Raw genomic sequence first — 22,466 nt, 5'->3', positions numbered from 1 at the left:
TTGAACCATGGTTATTGTACTATGCACACAACTGGAAAAAAAAAAATTAAAAGTGCGGAAAGACACTAAAACAACTGCCACACAGTTCGAATTCAACTTTTTTGAGACACAAGCGTCCGATAGAGACGATTTGTCAGGTTTTCGCACTTTCAAAAACCCCGCGACACGATCAGTGAAGGGCGAAAAATTGTTACGCTTGAATGCGTACGCGACATGGAAACACGACCCGTTTTAGGACCAAAACGTAAAACATGGACCAAACATTTTGGGCTAAGCCAAATCGCGACATGGAAACATAGTAATATTCTTGTTGGAATAGAGTTTGTTACGTTTTTGAGCGTCACAGGGAAAAACCTACCGAAGTTTTCTGTGCTTTAATATATCAACCTGTAAAACAAAAATAGGAATCAAATCTCATCAGTCAATATACAACCATTTGAGTTTGAACACTTTCGTAATTATGGAGCAATATGATTGCATGAAAAACAAAAAATAATTGGTTAATCAGGCAATTTGTATTATAGACATCAATTTGTATCGCAACGGAGTGCCAATGCCAGAAAAAGTCCGGTTCAATAATGCTTGTCTGTGCCTTTTTATGTGGATTCACATTGAAGCTGATGCTCAATTTCTTTTCAAGAAAACACTTCAATTATCGCATATTATAAACATACTGAGTTGTCTAACCATTGCCCTCGCCGGTGGCTTGTCTGGATCCTGTACAAGCACAAACCCTGTATAAAAATGTACATTTAAACCATGTTCCTACTGCGAAAAATGCTGACAACTTATAAAAAAATACATACAACATACCTTTGGCTAAAACAAATACACTTTAGGCATTAACTTATCTGCAATTCCTTGTCACCGCTTGCTTCTACTTGGCTGGTCAGCTAAGTTTGAAGCTTCGCCAGCACAACTGAACTTTTTTTACTGGAGATTCAATTGTTTCATTTGTGTGACATCCTATTTTGCCTCTAAGTGCTCTAAAATGAATCAAAACACAGTAGAACAACATCTTGCTCGGCTACACTGCACATCGCAAATTGAAACTTAATCCGCCATTTGATCCAAATTCGACAGAGACTGATTAAGTTTTGGCTCAAATTACCAGACCAGATTACCGCGTCATGTAAAGTGATACGTTTATAGTGACCTGCAAACAGAGATACTGCTGCATTCTATATTACGTAGATGACGAATTGATTTCACGTAACACTGTTCCTAACAGATTATACATTTCCTGCTAAGGGGATAACATTTAACATCTACACCAGTATAGCAAAACTTTAAATCTACAAACACCAAGATATTACAAGTAAAACAAAACTTCATAATTTTTGTCATAAAAGCCTACAAAACACTAGGAAAACTACTCCGAACAATATCTTGCACGTGACTTCAATATTTGTGAGTTAAAGCATTGAAACTGGCACTCGTTACAATAAGAGCGTGGTTTTCAAAAAACATTTCGTCCTTAAACTAAATTAATTTACAGCGGGTTAATCTGTTAAACAACTTGGATCGTAACAAGTTATCCAACGGTGACGATGACAAATTTTTCAGAAGAATGAAATAATATATTGTCTTGTGCATACCGCGGTACACTTAAAATCGTGCCCTGACGTATCAGTGAGCGACACGAACTGAAGTCTATGAATGTTCCAGTACGTAACATGGTGAAAACAAAACAAGAGTTCTTAAAGCAACATTAAAACATACACTTTTACAGAATTTTACACAACTTATTTATGTAATGGAGACGACTGCATTGCTTCAAATTTGCTTGTTCGATCGATCTTCAGGATTCCCGACAATTTAATTTATTTCAACGACTTCTTCTTAGTGTGAATAAGGAGATGCCTGTTTCGATTGCTTACATTGCTAAATCCTCTTGAACAAATTGTGCACTTGTATGGTTTCTCTCCAGTATGTGATCGTGCATGGATTTTGACCTCAAACTTTGTTCTAAAACATTTTTCGCAAATATCGCAACGAAAAGGCTTTTTTCCAGTATGAATTTGGAGATGAACTCCTAGATGTCCTTTTTGAGTGAATAGTTTTTCGCAAATTGTGCACTTGTAGGGTTTTTCTCCAGTATGAGTTCGTCTGTGGATTTTGACATCCGTAGAAGTTCTGAAACATTTTTCGCAAACATCGCACCGAAACGACTTCTCTCCATTGTGAATTCGTTCATGCCTCTTTCGGTTGGCTGCAATGCTAAATTCTCTTGAACAAATCGTGCACTTGTAAGGTTTCTCTCCAGTATGTGATCGTACGTGGATTTTGACTTCCGTAGCAGTTTTAAAACATTTTTTGCAAATTGTGCATTTGAAATGTTTTTCTCCTCTTTGTGTCCGTACTCTTTCGTCTTGATCACATTTCATGACTACCTGTTTGGCGCAACAACTATACACAAACCCTGTATGAATATTCTGCTGCTTTTTGGGGGTTTCTTTTTAGTTTATTGTTTTGTCTGTCTTTCTTGTTTCAGAAACCACAATAACATCTAAGTTTTTTAAACGGTTGGTCTTCTTTTCTGTACAAAACTGCAATAACTGTTGTTGTTTGTGCACAAAACTATATAACACGCAGTTAAATGTAGATTAATCTCACATATCTCGCAAATTGAAAATATTTATAGGTGGTTTTCAGAAATTCTGTGTTGCCTAAGTAAATTATTTTCTGTTCAACAAGTTTGATACTTACAGCTGATTTCCTTTCGTTCACGCAGTTGAGTGAACTCTTTTCACACAGTTTGACGTTCTGTTTGCCCACAATCGTTGCAGCTATGCTGGACAGGAAATTATCAATCGTGTCTGATTATGTTGTGCAGTAATGCATGGACAAACATCAAACTGTTTTTTGCTGTTTAATATTTCATTTCACTTGTAAGCGATGACAGTAATTTGTGTCTTCGTTGTTTTTTGTTGTTTTGCGCAAAAACGTCACACAAACAAATAGGAAACAAAACAACTTTGATAAGTATCATATTTTCATATTTATTGCCTTGTGATTGATATATTCATTACACTTACACAAATTCGGCTCAGTTTATCCACAAAACAAAATTATAAGTTCACTCGAAAACTGTATGAGTTGAAAGTTTTTCGTGAGCGATGCCGGGAAAGTCATTTGTATGTAAGCCAGAATACCACAATAGTCAGGTATGGAATATACTGTGATTGTGGGGAAGATGTCATATATTTAATTTTTTTATTGTAGGTAAACGACATTGAAATGTCATTGAAGTAAAAGGTAATTGTAAGATGTGACGTCACGCTTTTGCATGGGTTGTAAAATAAACTTTGCTTGCAAGGAAATTGTTAATCCATCAGCACTCATACAGGCGAGCCCAATGTGTTACGCCATAAGCAAAACATTGACCAACGTTTTTTAGTTGAAAAATCCTTATTTGTCACTCATACACATTTCGTTAACACTGAAAAATAATTGGTTGCGCTACCATGTGAAAGTTTAGCGTGGAAAGCGCCATGAAAATATGTGCGGATTTCGCCTGTACCAACGACTAGACTTCTTCAGAGAATAAAACAAACACTGTAGCAAACCCAAGGGCAAGTAATTTAGCGACGAAAAAGTACATAGGGGCGCAACAGCTAAAACACAGCAGGACAACATCAATCACGGGTCAAACGGCCAAACATGGGAAACAAGAGTCAAGAATGGTTACAGGCAAAATTGCGAAACACGGGCGAAAGTAATTTTCTATTAAAACGATTCAACATATCTGGAAGCGAATTAATAAAATAATTTTCCACGACCAACCGTTTCGCCAGAATTGTTTCTTGTTTCAATTCTTTTGTCCCCTTCCAATTGATACGGTGGTCGGTGTCAAGCATGTGGGCACATAGATCAGATTTATTGGGTTCCATATTGCCTGCGGCTGCTTAATACGAGACGTCAAATTACGTTTAGTCTGGCCAATGTAAACTGTGTTGCAATCAAGTCAAGGTATTAAGTGAACCACACCGGTAATTTGAAGCATGGAATTACAGTCTTTTGGTTTGGGAAACATGTTTTCTAAAGTACTGTGTATGTTTGTTGTGTATGTGGGGTGTGAGATTTAGGTTAGTGTGGAACTTGTTTAGTTTTAAGACGTTCCGAATGTGTTTGCGTTCAGCCCTCCGAGTGTGTGGATCGCCATTATGTGTAATCGTTCTGTTATATAAGGTTTTGTTACAATGAGTTTTTGATGTTTCGGATGTTGTGAGGTGTATTGTAGGTAGCGGTTTGTGTGTGCAGGCTTGAAAAAATTGAGGTGGTGAATTTCCCGTCTGGTTGTGCAGTGACATTTACGTCCAAGAATGATCTGGTCTTGTTGCGTTTTTCGGGTAAACTTAATTGTGGTTTCGATACTGTTCGACATGATTATGAAACCCTGCGACCTCGTCTTTCGCTATGATGACGTACATGTCATCGACATAGAGCCCATGGGAGTCCCAAAATGTTGTTGGTAAATGTGGTTTTAATGTGTGAAAACAGTCGAGAGTGAACTCTTTTTACACAGTTTGATGTTCTGTTTGCCCTCAATCGTTGCTGCTATGTTGGACAGGAAATTATCAATCGTGTTGATTGTTGTGTAAGCTGCAGACAGATGGCCACTGTTTCGACCTAAAAGATCTCATCAGTGCAGCTGGTGTGACTATCAGACGACTTTGTGTCTGATTATGTTGCGCAGTAATGCATGCACAAATACTAAACTGTTTTTTTGCTTTTTAATGTTTTTTCTGAAATGTCATTTTGTGATAATAATTTATATTTGCACTTTACTCAATGTCAACATACCACAAACTATCAGCAAATGTGTGCAACTTATTACGGTTGGGTATGCAAGGCATAATATAATAATGACCTACCTCTGACTCGAATAGCAATGTCCATAGAATTTTACATTTCGTTTATTTAAGCGATGAGAGTAATTTGCTTTTTCGTTGTTTTTTGTTGCTTTGCGCAAAAACTTAATGAAAGTATCATATTTGTGCCTTGTGATTGATATGTTGATTACACTTACACAAATTCAACTCAGTTTATTCGCAAAACTAAATTAAAAGTACAAATATAAAGGGCCTGCGCTGTGCGGCGATTGTGCCTTGCTATGCGAAATGTATCACTTCTGCGTTGTCTGGTTACGGTGGTGGAGATCTCCTACGTATGTGAAGATCGCCAGGCAAGTTGTGCGCTTGCGCACCAGTGTACCTTGGCCACAATATACCACGTAAAATAACTTAGCTTTCGTAGCTTAATTGGTAGAGCGTTTGGCCTGATTTGCCCAGGGTCTTGAGTTTAACCCTCTCCGTGGCTTGATTTTTTAGATTTCGCTTCTATTTGTCGGGAAAAGTGACTGATCCAGCATTGGCTGCAATGCCTTGGCCTGTGAACCTTTTGAAGTAAAAAGCTATTATGAAGTATGACACGGTGTGTTAAATTCCCCCTATTTTGGTAAGAATGCAACATATTTTTCTGGGCGTCTCAAGACATGCATTTTTTCGTCTCCCACATTATTTCATTTACAGACAGTGAATATGCAGAAGATACTCGTGTACCTTCACAGGTTCGGCCGATTTCACTTGAACGTAATAACGTTTCCACATTGTATTTCGTTTGACAATTTCCAACTTTTTCTCTTTATTAACGAACACACGGAATATGTGATGTGGCATCCTCATGTTATTCACGTTGTGTTGTTGCAGAAAGTGAAAACAAAAACATCCGACTAAATCTCTGAAAGTTTCCAGAACAAACCGGACTCCAGGTGGCATAAACGACGTCTCAGTGTAAAGGTAATACCTTCCTAAACATTTCGGACAAAGTTTTTGTAATGTTAAAATATTCAAAAGATTTTTTGGTAAAATGAAGTTGAGGGTTTATTTAAAACTAACGAAAATCTGTCAGCAATATATTTTATAGTAGTTCAGCAGAATATGTTCGTCTGATACAACAACAGAATAAGTATTTCTGCGTTTGGTAAACTCCAATCTTTTAGTTCTAGTTGAAATAATCTCGAAAAACGCTTCCAGTATGCATACCATGCAACTGAATTAGCAGCTCATATACTTGAGAAAATAGTTTAAAAAAAGTCACGAAATTATGTGAAACTAATTTCCTTTCATTATCATAAATCAGGTCACCATGTCCCGCAGAGTTGGGTCCCGTGTTAACGGATGGGGTGCGGCCAGACCTCCTTATCCACTTTCTAACTCCGGTGTTTTTCCAATTTCCCAAATTATGTGTTTCAAAGCTAGTGTTGTAAGCTGTAAAATTACAAATGCAACGTACGCTGAAGAACAAAATAAATGGCTCAAAATTCGTTTTAGTAAAAAATTATCAGTTTCGCCTATGTAGATGACTAGTACGTCATCGCCAAAAAACTAGATTGGTAAAATATACTATTCGTATTTTGCATTTTAGATATATATTCATTTTGAAAGACGTTAATTTGCATTGCGGATTAAAATTTGAGATGTTAAAAATTAACTCTTTACAGACAATTTTTGCCTGATTAGTACCACAATTGTTTTTATCATGTAACGTTTAGTTGTAAACGACTTGTAGTTTTATTGTTTGCACATTTTGTCTGCATACCTTTATATTCACTTTACCTCTGTATTCACTTTTGTTATCAAATATTTTTGTTGTTTATTACCCACATACATTTTTATGTATTATCCTCATTTAAGGTTTATTGTTATACGCCCAAGTACATTTGGTTGTGTGGTTGCCGTGTGACAAACTGAATGCCGACGGGTGAAATTAGTGGCAAAACCATGCAGATCTCATGTGGTGGCGGTTGTTTGTTGGAGGATTTTTGATACGCTGTATTCTTGTGTGTAGAGAGAGTTGAGACTGTTTATGCGTATTAGTGTCCTACCTTTTAAATATAATAGTAACCCCTTGTGCTGCTCTAGGTTTTACCTATGGGCGGTTAGTGCAGGGTAACCTGGACGTTTAGCCAATTTGAGGTTGGCGACCCTGCTAAAAATCGCAGTTCGGTTTGGGTAAGCTATTTGTTCAGACTGTTATCATTTAATGTTGCTCTTGCAGCCAAACATATCATATTTAAAAAATCTGTCCTTTTGGCACAAAAAATGACTGAAGTAAAATCATAGGAAGAAAGACTTACAATATACCTTGAGGTAAAACAAATACACTTTGGGCATTATGATACCTGCAATTCCTTGTCACCTCTTGCTTCTACTTGGCTGGTCAGCTAAGTTTGAAGCTTCGCCAACATAACTAAAACATTTTTTACTGGTAATTCAATTGTTTCATTTGTGTGATATCCTATTTTGCCCTAAGTGCTCTAAAATGAGTCTAAACACAATTTGCTCATCATCTTGCTCGGCTACACTGCACATCGCACATCGCAACTTAATCCGGCATTTGATCCAAAGACAGAGGCTCATCAAGTTTTGGCTCAAATTACCAAATTAACGCATCATATAAAGTGATACCTTTTTAGTGACCTGCAACCAGAGACACTGCTGCATTCTTTATTACGTAGATGTAGTGTTGTTTTCACGTAACACTATTTAACAGAAATATACTGATATAAGAACTTTCAACATTCACTTTGGCCGCTTGGTCCTAACAGATATTTCCTGTTATGGGGATAACATTTAACATCTACACCAGTATAGCAAAACTTTAAATCCACAAACATCAAGATATCACGAGTGATACAAAACTTCATAATTTCTGCCCTATATGCCTACACTTGGGAAACTACTCCAAACAATATATGCGCATGTGGATCGTCTTGTACGTGACTTCAATATTTGTGAGTAAAAGCATTGAAACTGGCACTCGTCATAATAATAGTGTGGTTTTCAAAAAATGTTCGTCCTTAAACTAAATTAATTTACGACGGGTTAATCTGTTTTGAAGAAATTTGAAGAAATTTGTCACATCATTACAATTATTTGGTCAAAAACAATTATATCGTTTAAGATTCATTAATATGATATAGAACATTAACTGGTGCAGTTAAAAAAGTATGGGATCTAATGACGGAGATTATTGGATTAATCCTAATAAGTTATCCAACGGTGGCGATGACAAATTTTTCAGAAGAATGAAATAATATACAGTCAGGTGTTCTGCATACCGCGGTGCACTTGAAATCGTGTCGTGGCTTATCTGTGTACGACATGAACTGAAGTCTATGAATGTTCCAGTACGTAACATGGTGAAGACAAGACAAGATTTATTAGAGCTAAATTAAAGAATACACTTTTACACAAATTTAGACATCCTATTTATGTGGATAAGAAAGTAATGGAGACGACTCCGTTCGTGATAAAATCTCTTGGTTCGATCGATCTTCAGTATTCCCGGCTATTCCTGATAATTTAATTTATTTAAACGACTTCTTCTTAGTGTGAATAAGGTGGTACCTGTTTCGATTGCCTATAATGCTGAACAGTTTTTCGCAAAAAGTGCACTTGTATGGTTACTCTCCAGTATGGGTTCGTCCATGGGTTTTGACGTCAGACTTTGTTCTAAAACATTTTTCGCAAATATCGCACCTAAAAGGCTTCTCTCCAGAATGAATTCGAAGATGAACTCTTAGATTTCCTTTTCGAGCGAATAATTTTTCGCAAATTGTGCACTTGTAAGGTTTCTCTCCAGTATGTGATCGTGCGTGTGCATTTCGACTTCCAATATGGCTGAACAGTTGTGAACAAAATGTGCACTTGTAAGGTTTTTCTCCAGTATGAGTTCGACTGTGGATTTTGACGTCCGTAGCAATTCTGAAACATTTTTCGCAAATTTTGCATTTGTAAGGTTTTTCTCCAGTATGAGTTCGTCTGTGGATTTTGATTTCCATAGAAGTTCTGAAAGATTTTTCGCAAACATCGCACCGAAAAGGTTTTTCTCCAGTATGAATCAGAAGGTGCCGGTTTCGATGAGATATATTGCTGAATCCTTTTGAACAAAATTTGCACTTGTAAGGTTTCTCTCCAGTATGAGTTCGACTGTGGATTTTGACTTCCGTAGCAGTTTTGAAACATTTTTCGCAAATTGTGCATTTGAAATGTTTTTCTCCTCTTTGTGTTCGTACTTTTTCGTCTTGATCATTTTTCATGGCTAACTGTTTGGCGCAACAACTATGCACAAACCCTGTATGAATATTCCGCTGCTCTTTTGGTTCGTTTTTGGTTTATTGTTTTGTCGGTCTTTCTTGTTTCAGAAACCAACATAACAATATATCACGCAGTTAAATGTAGATTAATTTCACATATCTCGCAAATTGAAAATATTTATAAGTGGTTTTCTTGCAGAAATTCTTTGTTGCCTCAGGAACCAAGTAAATTGTATTCTGATTGACAAGTCTGATACTTGCAGCTGATTTCCTTTCATTCACGCAGTTAAGTGGACTCTTTTCACACAGTTTGATGTTCTGTTTGCCCACAATCGTTGCTGCTATGTAGGACAGGAAATTATCAATCGTGTTGATTATTGTGTAAGCTGCAGACAGATGGCCACTGTTTCGACCTAAAAGGTCTCATCAGTGTAGCTGGTGTGACTATCAGACGACTTTATGTGTCTGATTATGTTGCGCAGTAACGCATGCACAAATACTAAACTGTTTTTTGCTTTTTAATGTTTTTCCTGAAAAGTCATTTTGTAATAATAATTTATATTTGCACTTCACTCAATGTCAACATACCACAAACTAACAGTAAATGTGTGCAACTTATTACGGTTGGGTATGCAAGGCATAATATAATAATGACCTACCTCTGACTCGAATAGCAATGTCAACATAATATTACTTGACGTTTATTTAAGCGATGACAGTAATTTGCTTCTTCGTTGTTTTTTGTTGCTTTGCGCAAAAACTTCATGCAAACAAATAGGAAACAAAACAACTTTGATATTTGTGAAAGTGTCATATTTAATACCTTGTGATTGATATATTGATTACACTTACACGAATTCAACTCAGTTTATCTGTAAAACTAAATTAAAAGTTCACTCAATAACTGTATGAGTTGAATGTTTTTCGTGAGTTATACCGGGAAAGTTATTTGTATGTAAGCCAGAATACCACAAAAATCAGGTATAAACTGTGATTGTGGGGAAGATCTCATATATTTCATTTGTTTAGGTAAACGGCATTGAAACGTCATTGTATAAAACAATTGCAAGATGTGACGTCACGCTTTTGGATGGGTTTTTAAATAAACTTTGCTGGCCAGGAAACTGTTAATCCATCAGTATTTGGCTGAACAATTTTTTACCAATTGTGCACTTGTAGGGTTTCTCTCCAGTATGAAATCGACTGTGGATTTTGACTTCCGAAGCAGTTCTGAAACACTTTTCGCAAATTGTGCTCTTGTAGGGTTTTTCTCCAGTATGAGTTCGACTGTGGATTTTGACTTCCGTAGCAATTCTGAAACACTTTTTGCAAATTGTGCACCGAAAAGGTTTTTCTCCAGTATGAATCAGAACGTGCCGGTTTCGATTAGATATATTGCTGAATCCTTTTGAACAAAATTTGCACTTGTAAGGTTTTTCTCCAGTATGAGTTCGACTGTGGATTTTGACTTCCGTAGCATTTTTGAAACATTTTTCGCAAATTGTGCATTTGAAATGTTTTTCTCCTCTTTGTGTTCGTACTCTTTCGTCTTGATCAATTTTCATGACTAACTGTTTGGTGCAACAACTATACACAAACCCTGTATGAACATTCCGCTGCTTTTTTGGGTTCTTTTTTGGTTTATTGTTTTGTCTGTCTTTCTTGAAAAATTATGGGATCTAATAATGAAGATTATTGGATTAGTCCTAACAGAGGCAATGACAAATTTTTTAGAAGAATGAAATAATATAGTGTCGGGTGTTCTGCATACCGCCGTACACTTGAAATCGTGACGTGACATATCAGTGTGCGGCACGAACTGAAATCTATGAATGTTCCAGTACGTAACATGGTAAAAACAAGGCAAAATGTATTAGAGCTAAATGCAAAATACATTGTGACACAAATATAGATATCTCATTTATGTGCATGAGAAAGTAATGGAGACGATTGCGTTCGTGATCAAATCTGTTTGTTCGATCTTCAGGATTCCTGAAAAATTATATCATTTGAACGGCTTCTTTTTAGTATGAATAAGTAGGTGCTTGTTTCGAATGCTTGAATTGCTAAACATTTTTGAACAAAATGTGCACTTGTATGGTTTCTCTCCAGTGTGTGATCGTCTATAGATTTTGACCTCAAACTTTGTTGTGAAAGATTTTTCACAAATATCGCATCGAAAAGGCTTCTGTCCAGTATGAATTCGAACGTGTCTCTTTTGGTTGCTTAAATTGCTAAATCCTCTTGAACAAAATGTGCACTTGTATGGTTTCTCTCCAGTATGTGATCGTCCATGGGTTTTGACGTCAGACTTTGTTCTAAAACATTTTTCGCAAATATCGCACCTAAAAGGCTTCTCTCCAGAATGAATTCGAAGATGAACTCTTAGATTTCCTTTTCGAGCGAATAATTTTTCGCAAATTGTGCACTTGTAAGGTTTCTCTCCAGTATGTGATCGTGCGTGTGCATTTCGACTTCCAATATGGCTGAACAGTTGTGAACAAAATGTGCACTTGTAAGGTTTTTCTCCAGTATGAGTTCGACTGTGGATTTTGACGTCCGTAGCAATTCTGAAACATTTTTCGCAAATTTTGCATTTGTAAGGTTTTTCTCCAGTATGAGTTCGTCTGTGGATTTTGATTTCCATAGAAGTTCTGAAAGATTTTTCGCAAACATCGCACCGAAAAGGTTTTTCTCCAGTATGAATCAGAAGGTGCCGGTTTCGATGAGATATATTGCTGAATCCTTTTGAACAAAATTTGCACTTGTAAGGTTTCTCTCCAGTATGAGTTCGACTGTGGATTTTGACTTCCGTAGCAGTTTTGAAACATTTTTCGCAAATTGTGCATTTGAAATGTTTTTCTCCTCTTTGTGTTCGTACTTTTTCGTCTTGATCATTTTTCATGGCTAACTGTTTGGCGCAACAACTATGCACAAACCCTGTATGAATATTCCGCTGCTCTTTTGGTTCGTTTTTGGTTTATTGTTTTGTCGGTCTTTCTTGTTTCAGAAACCAACATAACAATATATCACGCAGTTAAATGTAGATTAATTTCACATATCTCGCAAATTGAAAATATTTATAAGTGGTTTTCTTGCAGAAATTCTTTGTTGCCTCAGGAACCAAGTAAATTGTATTCTGATTGACAAGTCTGATACTTGCAGCTGATTTCCTTTCATTCACGCAGTTAAGTGGACTCTTTTCACACAGTTTGATGTTCTGTTTGCCCACAATCGTTGCTGCTATGTAGGACAGGAAATTATCAATCGTGTTGATTATTGTGTAAGCTGCAGACAGATGGCCACTGTTTCGACCTAAAAGGTCTCATCAGTGTAGCTGGTGTGACTATCAGACGACTTTATGTGTCTGATTATGTTGCGCAGTAACGCATGCACAAATACTAAACTGTTTTTTGCTTTTTAATGTTTTTCCTGAAAAGTCATTTTGTAATAATAATTTATATTTGCACTTCACTCAATGTCAACATACCACAAACTAACAGTAAATGTGTGCAACTTATTACGGTTGGGTATGCAAGGCATAATATAATAATGACCTACCTCTGACTCGAATAGCAATGTCAACATAATATTACTTGACGTTTATTTAAGCGATGACAGTAATTTGCTTCTTCGTTGTTTTTTGTTGCTTTGCGCAAAAACTTCATGCAAACAAATAGGAAACAAAACAACTTTGATATTTGTGAAAGTGTCATATTTAATACCTTGTGATTGATATATTGATTACACTTACACGAATTCAACTCAGTTTATCTGTAAAACTAAATTAAAAGTTCACTCAATAACTGTATGAGTTGAATGTTTTTCGTGAGTTATACCGGGAAAGTTATTTGTATGTAAGCCAGAATACCACAAAAATCAGGTATAAACTGTGATTGTGGGGAAGATCTCATATATTTCATTTGTTTAGGTAAACGGCATTGAAACGTCATTGTATAAAACAATTGCAAGATGTGACGTCACGCTTTTGGATGGGTTTTTAAATAAACTTTGCTGGCCAGGAAACTGTTAATCCATCAGTATTTGGCTGAACAATTTTTTACCAATTGTGCACTTGTAGGGTTTCTCTCCAGTATGAAATCGACTGTGGATTTTGACTTCCGAAGCAGTTCTGAAACACTTTTCGCAAATTGTGCTCTTGTAGGGTTTTTCTCCAGTATGAGTTCGACTGTGGATTTTGACTTCCGTAGCAATTCTGAAACACTTTTTGCAAATTGTGCACCGAAAAGGTTTTTCTCCAGTATGAATCAGAACGTGCCGGTTTCGATTAGATATATTGCTGAATCCTTTTGTACAAAATTTGCACTTGTAAGGTTTTTCTCCAGTATGAGTTCGACTGTGGATTTTGACTTCCGTAGCAGTTCTGAAACATTTTTCGCAAATTGTGCATTTGAAATGTTTTTCTTCGCTTTGTGTCCGTACTCTTTCGTCTTGATCACTTTTCATGACCAACTGTTTGGTGCAACAACTATACACAAACCCTGTATGAACATTCCGCTGCTTTTTTGGGTTCTTTTTTGGTTTATTGTTTTGTCTGTCTTTCTTGAAAAATTATGGGATCTAATAATGAAGATTATTGGATTAGTCCTAACAGAGGCAATGACAAATTTTTTAGAAGAATGAAATAATATAGTGTCGGGTGTTCTGCATACCGCCGTACACTTGAAATCGTGACGTGACATATCAGTGTGCGGCACGAACTGAAATCTATGAATGTTCCAGTACGTAACATGGTAAAAACAAGGCAAAATGTATTAGAGCTAAATGCAAAATACATTGTGACACAAATATAGATATCTCATTTATGTGCATGAGAAAGTAATGGAGACGATTGCGTTCGTGATCAAATCTGTTTGTTCGATCTTCAGGATTCCTGAAAAATTATATCATTTGAACGGCTTCTTTTTAGTATGAATAAGTAGGTGCTTGTTTCGAATGCTTGAATTGCTAAACATTTTTGAACAAAATGTGCACTTGTATGGTTTCTCTCCAGTGTGTGATCGTCTATAGATTTTGACCTCAAACTTTGTTGTGAAAGATTTTTCACAAATATCGCATCGAAAAGGCTTCTGTCCAGTATGAATTCGAACGTGTCTCTTTTGGTTGCTTAAATTGCTAAATCCTCTTGAACAAAATGTGCACTTGTATGGTTTCTCTCCAGTATGTGATCGTCCATGGGTTTTGACGTCAGACTCTGTTCTAAAATATTTTTCGCAAATGTCGCACCGAAAAGGCTTCTCTCCAGTATGAATTCGAAGATGAGCGCTTAGATTTCCTTTTTGAGCAAATAGTTTTTCGCAAATCGTGCACTTGTAGGGTTTTTCTCCAGTATGAGTTCGTCTGTGGATTTTGACATCCGTAGAAGTTCTGAAACATTTTTCGCAAAATTTGCACCGAAAAGGCTTCTCTCCAGTATGAATTCGTACATGCCTATTTCGGTTGCCTGCATTGCTAAATCTATTTGAACAAAATGTGCACTTGTAGGGTTTCTCTCCAGTATGAGTTCGTCTGTGGCTTTTTACTTCCGTAGCAGTTCTGAAACATTTTTCGCAAATTGTGCATTTGAAATGTTTTTCTCCGCTTTGTGTCCGTATTCTTTCGTCTTGATCACTTTTCATGACTGACTGTTTGGCGCAACAACTATACACAAACCCTGTATGAATATTCCACTGCTTTTTTGGGTTCCTTTTAGGTTTATTGTTTTGTCTGTCTTTCTTGTTTCAGAAATCACAGTAATATCTAAGTTTTTGATTAGCTTGGTCGTCTTTTCTGTACAAAACTGTGATAACTGTTGTTGTTTGTACGCAAAACAATATAACACGCAGTTAAATGTAGATTAATCTCACATATCTCGCAAATTGAAAATATTTATAAGTCGTTTTCTTGCAGAAATTCTGTGTTGCCTCATGAACCAAGTAAATTGTATTCTGTTTAACACGTTTGTTACTTACAGCTGATTTCCTTTCGTTCACCCAGTATCGTGAACCGTTTTCACACAGTTTGACATTCTGTTTGCCCACAATCATTGCTGCTGTGCTGGTCAGGAAATTATCAATCGTGTCTGATTATGTTGCGCAGTTATGTATGTTCAAATACTGAACTGTTTTTTCTTTTTGATATTTTATTTGACTTGTCAGCGATGACAGTAATTTGTTTCTTCGTTGTTTTTTTTTTGCTTTGCGAAAAAACGTCATGCAAACAAATAGGAAACAAAACAACTTTGTTAAGTCAAAGCATAGAATACTAAAACATGGAATGGAAACTCTTTTCGTCACGCATGAGTAACACTTTACGCAAAATGAAAAATGCATTGGGTTAAATGCGATTTTGGCGTTTTTCGGCGGCCAAAAACTCCAAGTTAATGTAACCACAAGAATTTATTTGAATGTAATTCAAGTAGTTTCATCCTTAATGTTTTAAAATATGTGGATGATTTTAATTATGACGCGCTCTAATACACTTTTTAACCGTGTGTTACAAGTCACCTTACTGACTAAAAAAATTTTAATACGTCATCGCGTCAACCTCAAAGATTACGTAAGACATGTAATTACGTCATTCAAGTAATGACGTAATGTTTTATATTTGCATATCTGCCTAAAAAGCAATCATTGGATTCAGAAACCTAATATTTGAACAAAACAGTCTGACCCAGAGGTCACATTTTTGCAGTCATTATTGGGTATGTATCAAAATGTTTCATAGCTCCTCTTTTTGTAAAGACATATGTTGGACAGATAGTGCAGTACTACATGAAGTAGTTTTTGGCCCAAAATGTCAGATTGTAGCCTTTGTAAACCAGATAAGATAGGGCCAAATTTTGCTGCTTAATTTTAAAGATTGTATTTATTTGGTTAACCATACTTAAATCTGGCCGTTTTTCATCTTTTATGCAAATAATATTAAATGATAAATAAATAGTGGTAGCTATCTAAAAAATATTGACATACCATCAAATAAATTATTGTGTCATTTTTTATATTCCATTGGTTTTGAGCAATTCATGCCACATATGAGCCGATGCTCTGTAAATATTAATGAACTTGCTTTTGTTGTACTAGTAATCTACTTTATACATTTTTCCCACACATCTGAGTTTTCTATTTGATTTCATTGTAAATATTTGGTTGTATATTGGCATTTTTGTCCGAAAGTTCGCCTTTAAGTGTTGATTAATCCAATATCCCTGAGAAGAAAACAAATTTGATGGAAATTATTTTTGTCAAACTATTGCATACATAACAGAAGTATATTTTTTTACTCTTATCATAACACTTGGTTGAATGCTCCTGACACAGTTGAAAATATGTAATGTTTTGTTGAACTAAACATAATTGCCTTTTGTTTCAGCAAAATTGGACCTTAACATATTAATAACCTTTTTCACTAGTCATTTTTTTTTCTTCGCAGATTAGTTTTAAATAAAACACAACAGAATTTGATTTAGATATGTATTAAAATGCTTCTGAGGAGACATGTCATGTTGAAGAAAAAGATGAAAGTTTTCAGAATTTGCTCGTATGCAAACACTTAAAAACAAATTATAGTTGGTTTATATTGGAAGTATTCCCACTGCCTTTGAGTATTTGCAAGCAATCAACATATATTTTGTCAAGGCTTAGCTTTTTCAAACCCATATTATGCACAAAAATGTTGTTTTGTGTTGAACTTTACTGAAAACATTTGCACTCAGCAGTATGAACATGGTGTTGGCAAGGTATTTCCTGATATCAACTGATTTTAATAATTTGGTTCATTATAATATCTTCATCTCCATCTTCATCAAGATACAGAAATCGCAGAAAAAAAGCAGTCATACTATCGTTTGTCAACTGTTTGTCAAATGCCCTGTTTTTGCAAAATAAATATTCCCAAACAATCGCATTACTGTGTGCAGAGATACTGTCCTAGAAAAAAACATAATAAGCAAGTAGTTGATTTCACATAACAAGCATAGTAGTTGATAATATTACTCGATTTAGCCTCCCACTGCTTGCAAACAGCAAAAGCGCGCAATTATTTGTTCATAGTTTGACCCAAAAGGCAGTAGACAGCAAATCGCCGTAAAAAATGATGCGACGCGATTTATTCAAAATCATCAACATATTTCAAAAGACGAGGGACCAAACTTCCTGTTTCTTTGAAAAAGTTTTAAATTTTGTTCTATTTAATGGGTTTTTAAGCCCCTTAGAAAACACCAAAATCGCATTTAACCCAATGCATTTTTCATTTTGCGTAAAGTGTTACTCATGCGTGACGGCGCACTTTCAGCGGAGTTTCCATTCCATGTTTTAGTATTCTATGGTCAAAGTGTCATATTTATTACCTTGTGATTAATATATTAATTACACTTACACAAATTCAACTCAGTTTATCCGCAAAACGAAATTAAAAGTTCACTCGAAAACTGTACGAGTCGAATGTTTTTCGTGAGCGATGCCGGGAAAGTCATTTGTATGTAAGCCAGAATACCACAATAATCTGGTATGGAATAAATTGTGATTGTGGGGAAGATCTCATATATTTCATTTTTTAATTGAAGGTAAACGACATTGAAACGTCATTGAAGGAAAAAGCAATTACAAGATGTTACGTCACGCGTTTGCATGGGTTGTTAAATAAACTTTGCTGGCCAGGAAATTGTTAATCCATCAGCACTCATACAGGCGAGCCCAATGTGTTACGCCATGAGCAAAACATTGACCGAGGTTTTTCAGTTGAAAAATCCTTATTTGTCACTAATATACATTTCGTTTATAGTGAAAAAATAATTGGTTGCGCAACCATGTGAAAGTTTAACGTGGAAAGCGCCATGAAAATATGTGCGGATTTCGCCTGTACCAACGACTAGACTTCTTCAGAGAATAAAACAAACACTGTAGCAAACCCAAGGGCAAGTAATTTAGCAACGAAAAAGTACAAAGGGGCGCAACAGCTAAAACACAGCTGGACATTAATCAATCACCGGTCAAACCTCCAAACATGGGAAACAAGGGTGAAGAATGGTTACAGGAAAACTTGCGTACACATTTAAAAGGTTTAGTGATGACATTAAATGGGTGTCGCTTGATGTTAAAACCACTAATGCTATACAACATAAGTTGGTGGAATGCTTTTGTAACGCAGGCTTGGAAGTAACTTTCCCGCCAAGCCACAACTGCTAAGCCATTGTGGCTGAAAGATAAAGCTGTGAAATCCAGTGAGGATGACTTGCGATATCTTTCGGTGAGAATGATTTGCGATATGTTGGCAACAGCCAGCACTTGGACGACTATGATTTTTCCACAACAAGTCGGTAGACTCGTTTACAAGGCACAAACTCATCTGGGCAACAGCATTCCTATTCTGCGTCTTTTGCCTAAGGAATTAAGCCTGCAGGCCAATGCTTCTATCGTTTATCGGAGAGGACAAAAGATGTTTAAGTAAGTATGTCATTACAAGCAGCTTGTCCATCACGCCAAGCCTCTGGACACTTGCCAATCGGCCCTTTTTGGCCACTGTGCGCTGTGTGGGCGCCATGGTAACCACGAGCCCATGGTACCAACGACTACCTTCCTGTGTACTCCCAAAGGCACAATAATGTTGCGTCAGAGATTAACATGCCGCGACTATGGGATATATGTGGCCTCGTGCAAAACATGCGGAGCCCAGTATGTTGGGCAGACAAAAAACAATTTTTCCACCGACTGGAATGCCCACAGGTCTACTTGGTACCAGTTCGAGTGCTCGTTAGATAGCGATGCTACGGCGCTAGGCAACCACTACCTGAACAAACATAGCGAAACCTTCCAGTAAAGACCCACATTGCCAAGTTGCTATGACGAGACGTTCGTGCAGAACCACCTGCAGGGTGTTTGGACCTGTATGAGGACTTATGTTTGCACAGAATACGGGCACAAATCAATGTGCAAACCATGGTAACACTGTCACGTTCCGTTTTAACGGTTACGCAAAAGATGGGTCTGACTATTGGAAGTTCCTTAACAGCAACGCACTTGTACCCTGATCAGCAATAAACCTTTTCCTACACCTTTGTTGTCTTATTTAAATAGAATGCAACACACAAAATACGATTACTTACAGACGTAGTAACACGGTTATAAATTTAACCAATACACTGAACTACACTTTTGTAACTACACATACGCTAAATGCTTTTACGTGTAAACTTTTACCAGCGCGGGTTTGTACTAAAATGAATTGTTTTATAAAACAGAGTGCTACTTATATCGTTTGGGTAACAATGACTGGGGTCAAAGCGTTAACTTTTTTCCCAGCAGTATCAACAATGGTGGCTGCAGCAAGTAACGGGCGACGCGATAAAACTGGCACATTCGGGACTAAAACAAAAGAAACCGTTCGAAACAAAAGATTTGATACGCACAGTAAACGTCCGGTGGTTGCGAGATATCGTCGCATGGGAATTAGGCCATAGACTATCGCATTAGGTCGATCTATAACACATTTGTGACAAACACCATCATGTAAATAGCTTGGTTCACTATTTCCCGCCCGCAGGTTTATGTTTGCATTGTAACGGGTTGATGTTTTTGTGTTGTTTGTCGTTAACCTGTTTTTATCAATTTTATCATTCACCGAGTCTTATCGGTCACATCTGTTCGCCCACAAGCAGAATGCCTGCAGTTCGCGACGTCCATTTCCCTTCCACTTTTTTCTGTTTTTACATTCAGTTGCTTCTGTTTGTTCGTGTGCTTACTCGGTGTCAGTGCCAGTGGTTTTGATAGTACAGGAGTACAAACGGGTTTAAACCCATGCAATTAATTCATACTTTTATTATTTCTTAGTTATTGCTTGAAAACCGAATATTTTTATTCTTTTTTTTCCGTAACTTTTTGCGTAGGGATATTAACTTTATCCTTTCTGTTTTTCCTGTTTGGCAGTTGGAGAAACTGATGATGCCTTTTTAGGCGAAATATATTTTTCTCATTAAAAAATCCATCTGAGCTGTCCACACATTGCTTTGCGAAATTTAATATATAATTGCATAAAGTGTATTTGTTTTTGCTAAAGCCATATTGTAAGTCTTCTTCAAATAACTATTGAGCATTCTTTATTTGGCTTTTAAATGTATATTGAACATAACATCATGCAACTTAGCTTAGACACATGACCTTTTCTTCCTCTAGTTTTATTAATCGTTCTTTACGTATTTGCACTATTTTACATATTTGTGCACAAAATGGAGGTTTATTTTTTCTATGTTAACTTTTAATGCAATGTTATTGCAAAAAATGTGATGACGATAAATTTAGATAATTTGTAGATAAATTAAATATTATGTAAAGCAATGCATGCAGAAAATGGTGGCAGCATTGCAATGAAAACCTTAATATATAGTCTTCAGCGTCTTTCATTTGCTCTGATTTCTAGGAAAAAAAAAGTTGGCGAGTTATTAGGGGTCTAAACAAACAGTTTACTCAACCCGAACTGCGATTTTAAAGAGAGTCGTCAACGTCAACTTGGTAAAGGTCAAGGTTACCCTGTACTGACGGTGTACCACAAAGACCTGAAACCGCGCGGTCAAGGTGTCTACTTTTTTTGAAAAACGGACTCTAGTACATTTAAAAGTCTAAAAATGATGAAAAACGCTTTGAAACTGTTGGTGTTACGTTTACACCACTTAATACTGCACTCCATCGTAAAGTCTTCATATACGAGACCACAGCGCTCAACAAACAATCTGTTTTCACCACTACACGATTATTTCCCCCGCCAGCACTCAACCAATCAGCGCATCGCACATCTGAAATACAAGCGCGACTGCTCAAGCGTACAAAATAAAATGTAAAATAGTGAACAATATACAACAGAAATAAAATGGCATGGGCACCGACAAAGCCATAAAGGTCAACAAGTCGGGCGCCCATGTTAAAGGTGATCTCCTCACGAAATATCACCGTATATCGCCAGTCGAACTAGGAGGTGATGGGTTGCGACAGGTAACATATGACGGTAGGTGGCCACCCGGCACTTTTTATGAGCACCTCGTTATCTTTTTACAATCTAGCGTTACATCACACAATGATGGGACCTGTAATTCCGGTTTTAAGGAATGTTTACAATGCGTCGTATCAAGTAAGCTTGTTTTTGTTAAGTTTAGGGATGACTAGCCCAAGATCAATCAGCATGAATATCACATTAACAAAACAAACATTTTAAAAAAGGCTTAAAAGGTCATGTTACTTTGAAAATGATATATAATTTGCCTTCGAAGTGCGCAACACCTTTTTCTGGTTGTAATAAAATTACAATATGAAGTGAACAACTGCATGTAAGTAAAATTTATGACAAAAACTCATCAAGCAATTGGTATTTCCAGGCTCGCTCCGGCGTTTTACTGCCAGAAAACGTTTGGTTGCTTTTACTTTCACTTACAATGTCGATGATGATTGCCGGAGCTTTTCTTGGCGGGATCACATTGAAGCTGATGCTAAATTTCTTTTCAAGGAAAAACTATCTTCAGTTATCCCATATTCTAAAGATACTGGGTTGTCTAACCATTGCTCTCGCCGATGGCTTTTCTGGATCGTATGAAGCCGTAATTATTGGAAGATTTGTAATTGGTTTCCCAATAGGAATTTATTAGAGTAGGTTCCTCTCATGGAAAAATTTTAACCACCATCATTCTCGGACAAGAAAGATTAAGTTTTTATTGTTTATTTCGGTATAATTTGCTCTATAAATCATTTCGATGTTAACAAATTTATTTTAGGTCTCGTTCCATTGATGGTGGTTGAGATGAGCAGTAGAAGCAGTCAGACAGTTTGGCAACGCACTGGTTCTATTGCCATATCGTTTGGACCGTTGTGTGGACCTGTGTTAACCCACCCAAAGGGAAAAAATGTGTTTTTTTTTTATAAACAACAAAACTCGTTTGCATGAATCTACAGTTATCTTTGAAAAGGTTTTAGTTGTCTAGCAGCCATTCTTATTGCAATGAATATTGTTTGTGAGGCAATTCATAAAGTAAAGTAGTAAAGTTAAATTTTATTATTTATATGAATTCTCAAGCAAATAAAACACGTACTGTTACTGGTACCTGTCTGGTGATGATGGGATATAACTGTACAGACAGAAAAGTTATAGTATATCAATGGTCTGCAGTAAACAATAGACTAAATTACGAATCGCAGGTATAGTATTTGGTAGATAAGCATTTGTGGTTTACATTTTTGTTGAAGGTACTTGGAACCGAACTTCTTTGGCCCGTTGCCATTGCCTTTCCCTGCATCCCTTCAATCATGTACTTAATTGCAAGTTTTGGATTCCTGAAACTTCTTTATATCTTGTACGAGAAGGGAGAAACAATGAAGATTTAAAT

At 36.5% G+C, this 22,466-nt stretch overlaps 2 protein-coding genes across 17 annotated transcripts in view; one reads left to right on the top strand and one right to left on the bottom strand.

Annotated features, from left to right (window-relative positions):
* LOC145890428 (NACHT, LRR and PYD domains-containing protein 12-like) overlaps window positions 1-22,466 on the top strand; it is a 481,386-nt gene that overhangs the window by 327,974 nt on the left and 130,946 nt on the right. The window lies entirely within an intron of this gene.
* The window catches only part of LOC145888950 (uncharacterized), a 45,290-nt gene that overhangs the window by 15,159 nt on the left and 7,665 nt on the right, over window positions 1-22,466 (bottom strand). The window contains exons 2-6 of the mRNA XM_082979819.1: window positions 14,099-14,491; window positions 13,605-13,684; window positions 13,168-13,319; window positions 11,533-11,876; window positions 11,248-11,448 (exon numbers count right to left, since the gene is read on the bottom strand). Of these exons, the coding sequence (XP_082835945.1) occupies window positions 11,248-11,448; window positions 11,533-11,876; window positions 13,168-13,319; window positions 13,605-13,684; window positions 14,099-14,491 (1,170 nt within the window). The remainder of the gene's footprint in view (window positions 1-11,247; window positions 11,449-11,532; window positions 11,877-13,167; window positions 13,320-13,604; window positions 13,685-14,098; window positions 14,492-22,466) is intronic.

This window comes from Ascidia mentula, chromosome 2 (assembly GCF_947561715.1).
Source record: "Ascidia mentula chromosome 2, kaAscMent1.1, whole genome shotgun sequence".
Lineage (NCBI taxonomy): Eukaryota > Metazoa > Chordata > Ascidiacea > Phlebobranchia > Ascidiidae > Ascidia > Ascidia mentula.
This window is presented reverse-complemented; position numbering and strand designations above follow the sequence as displayed.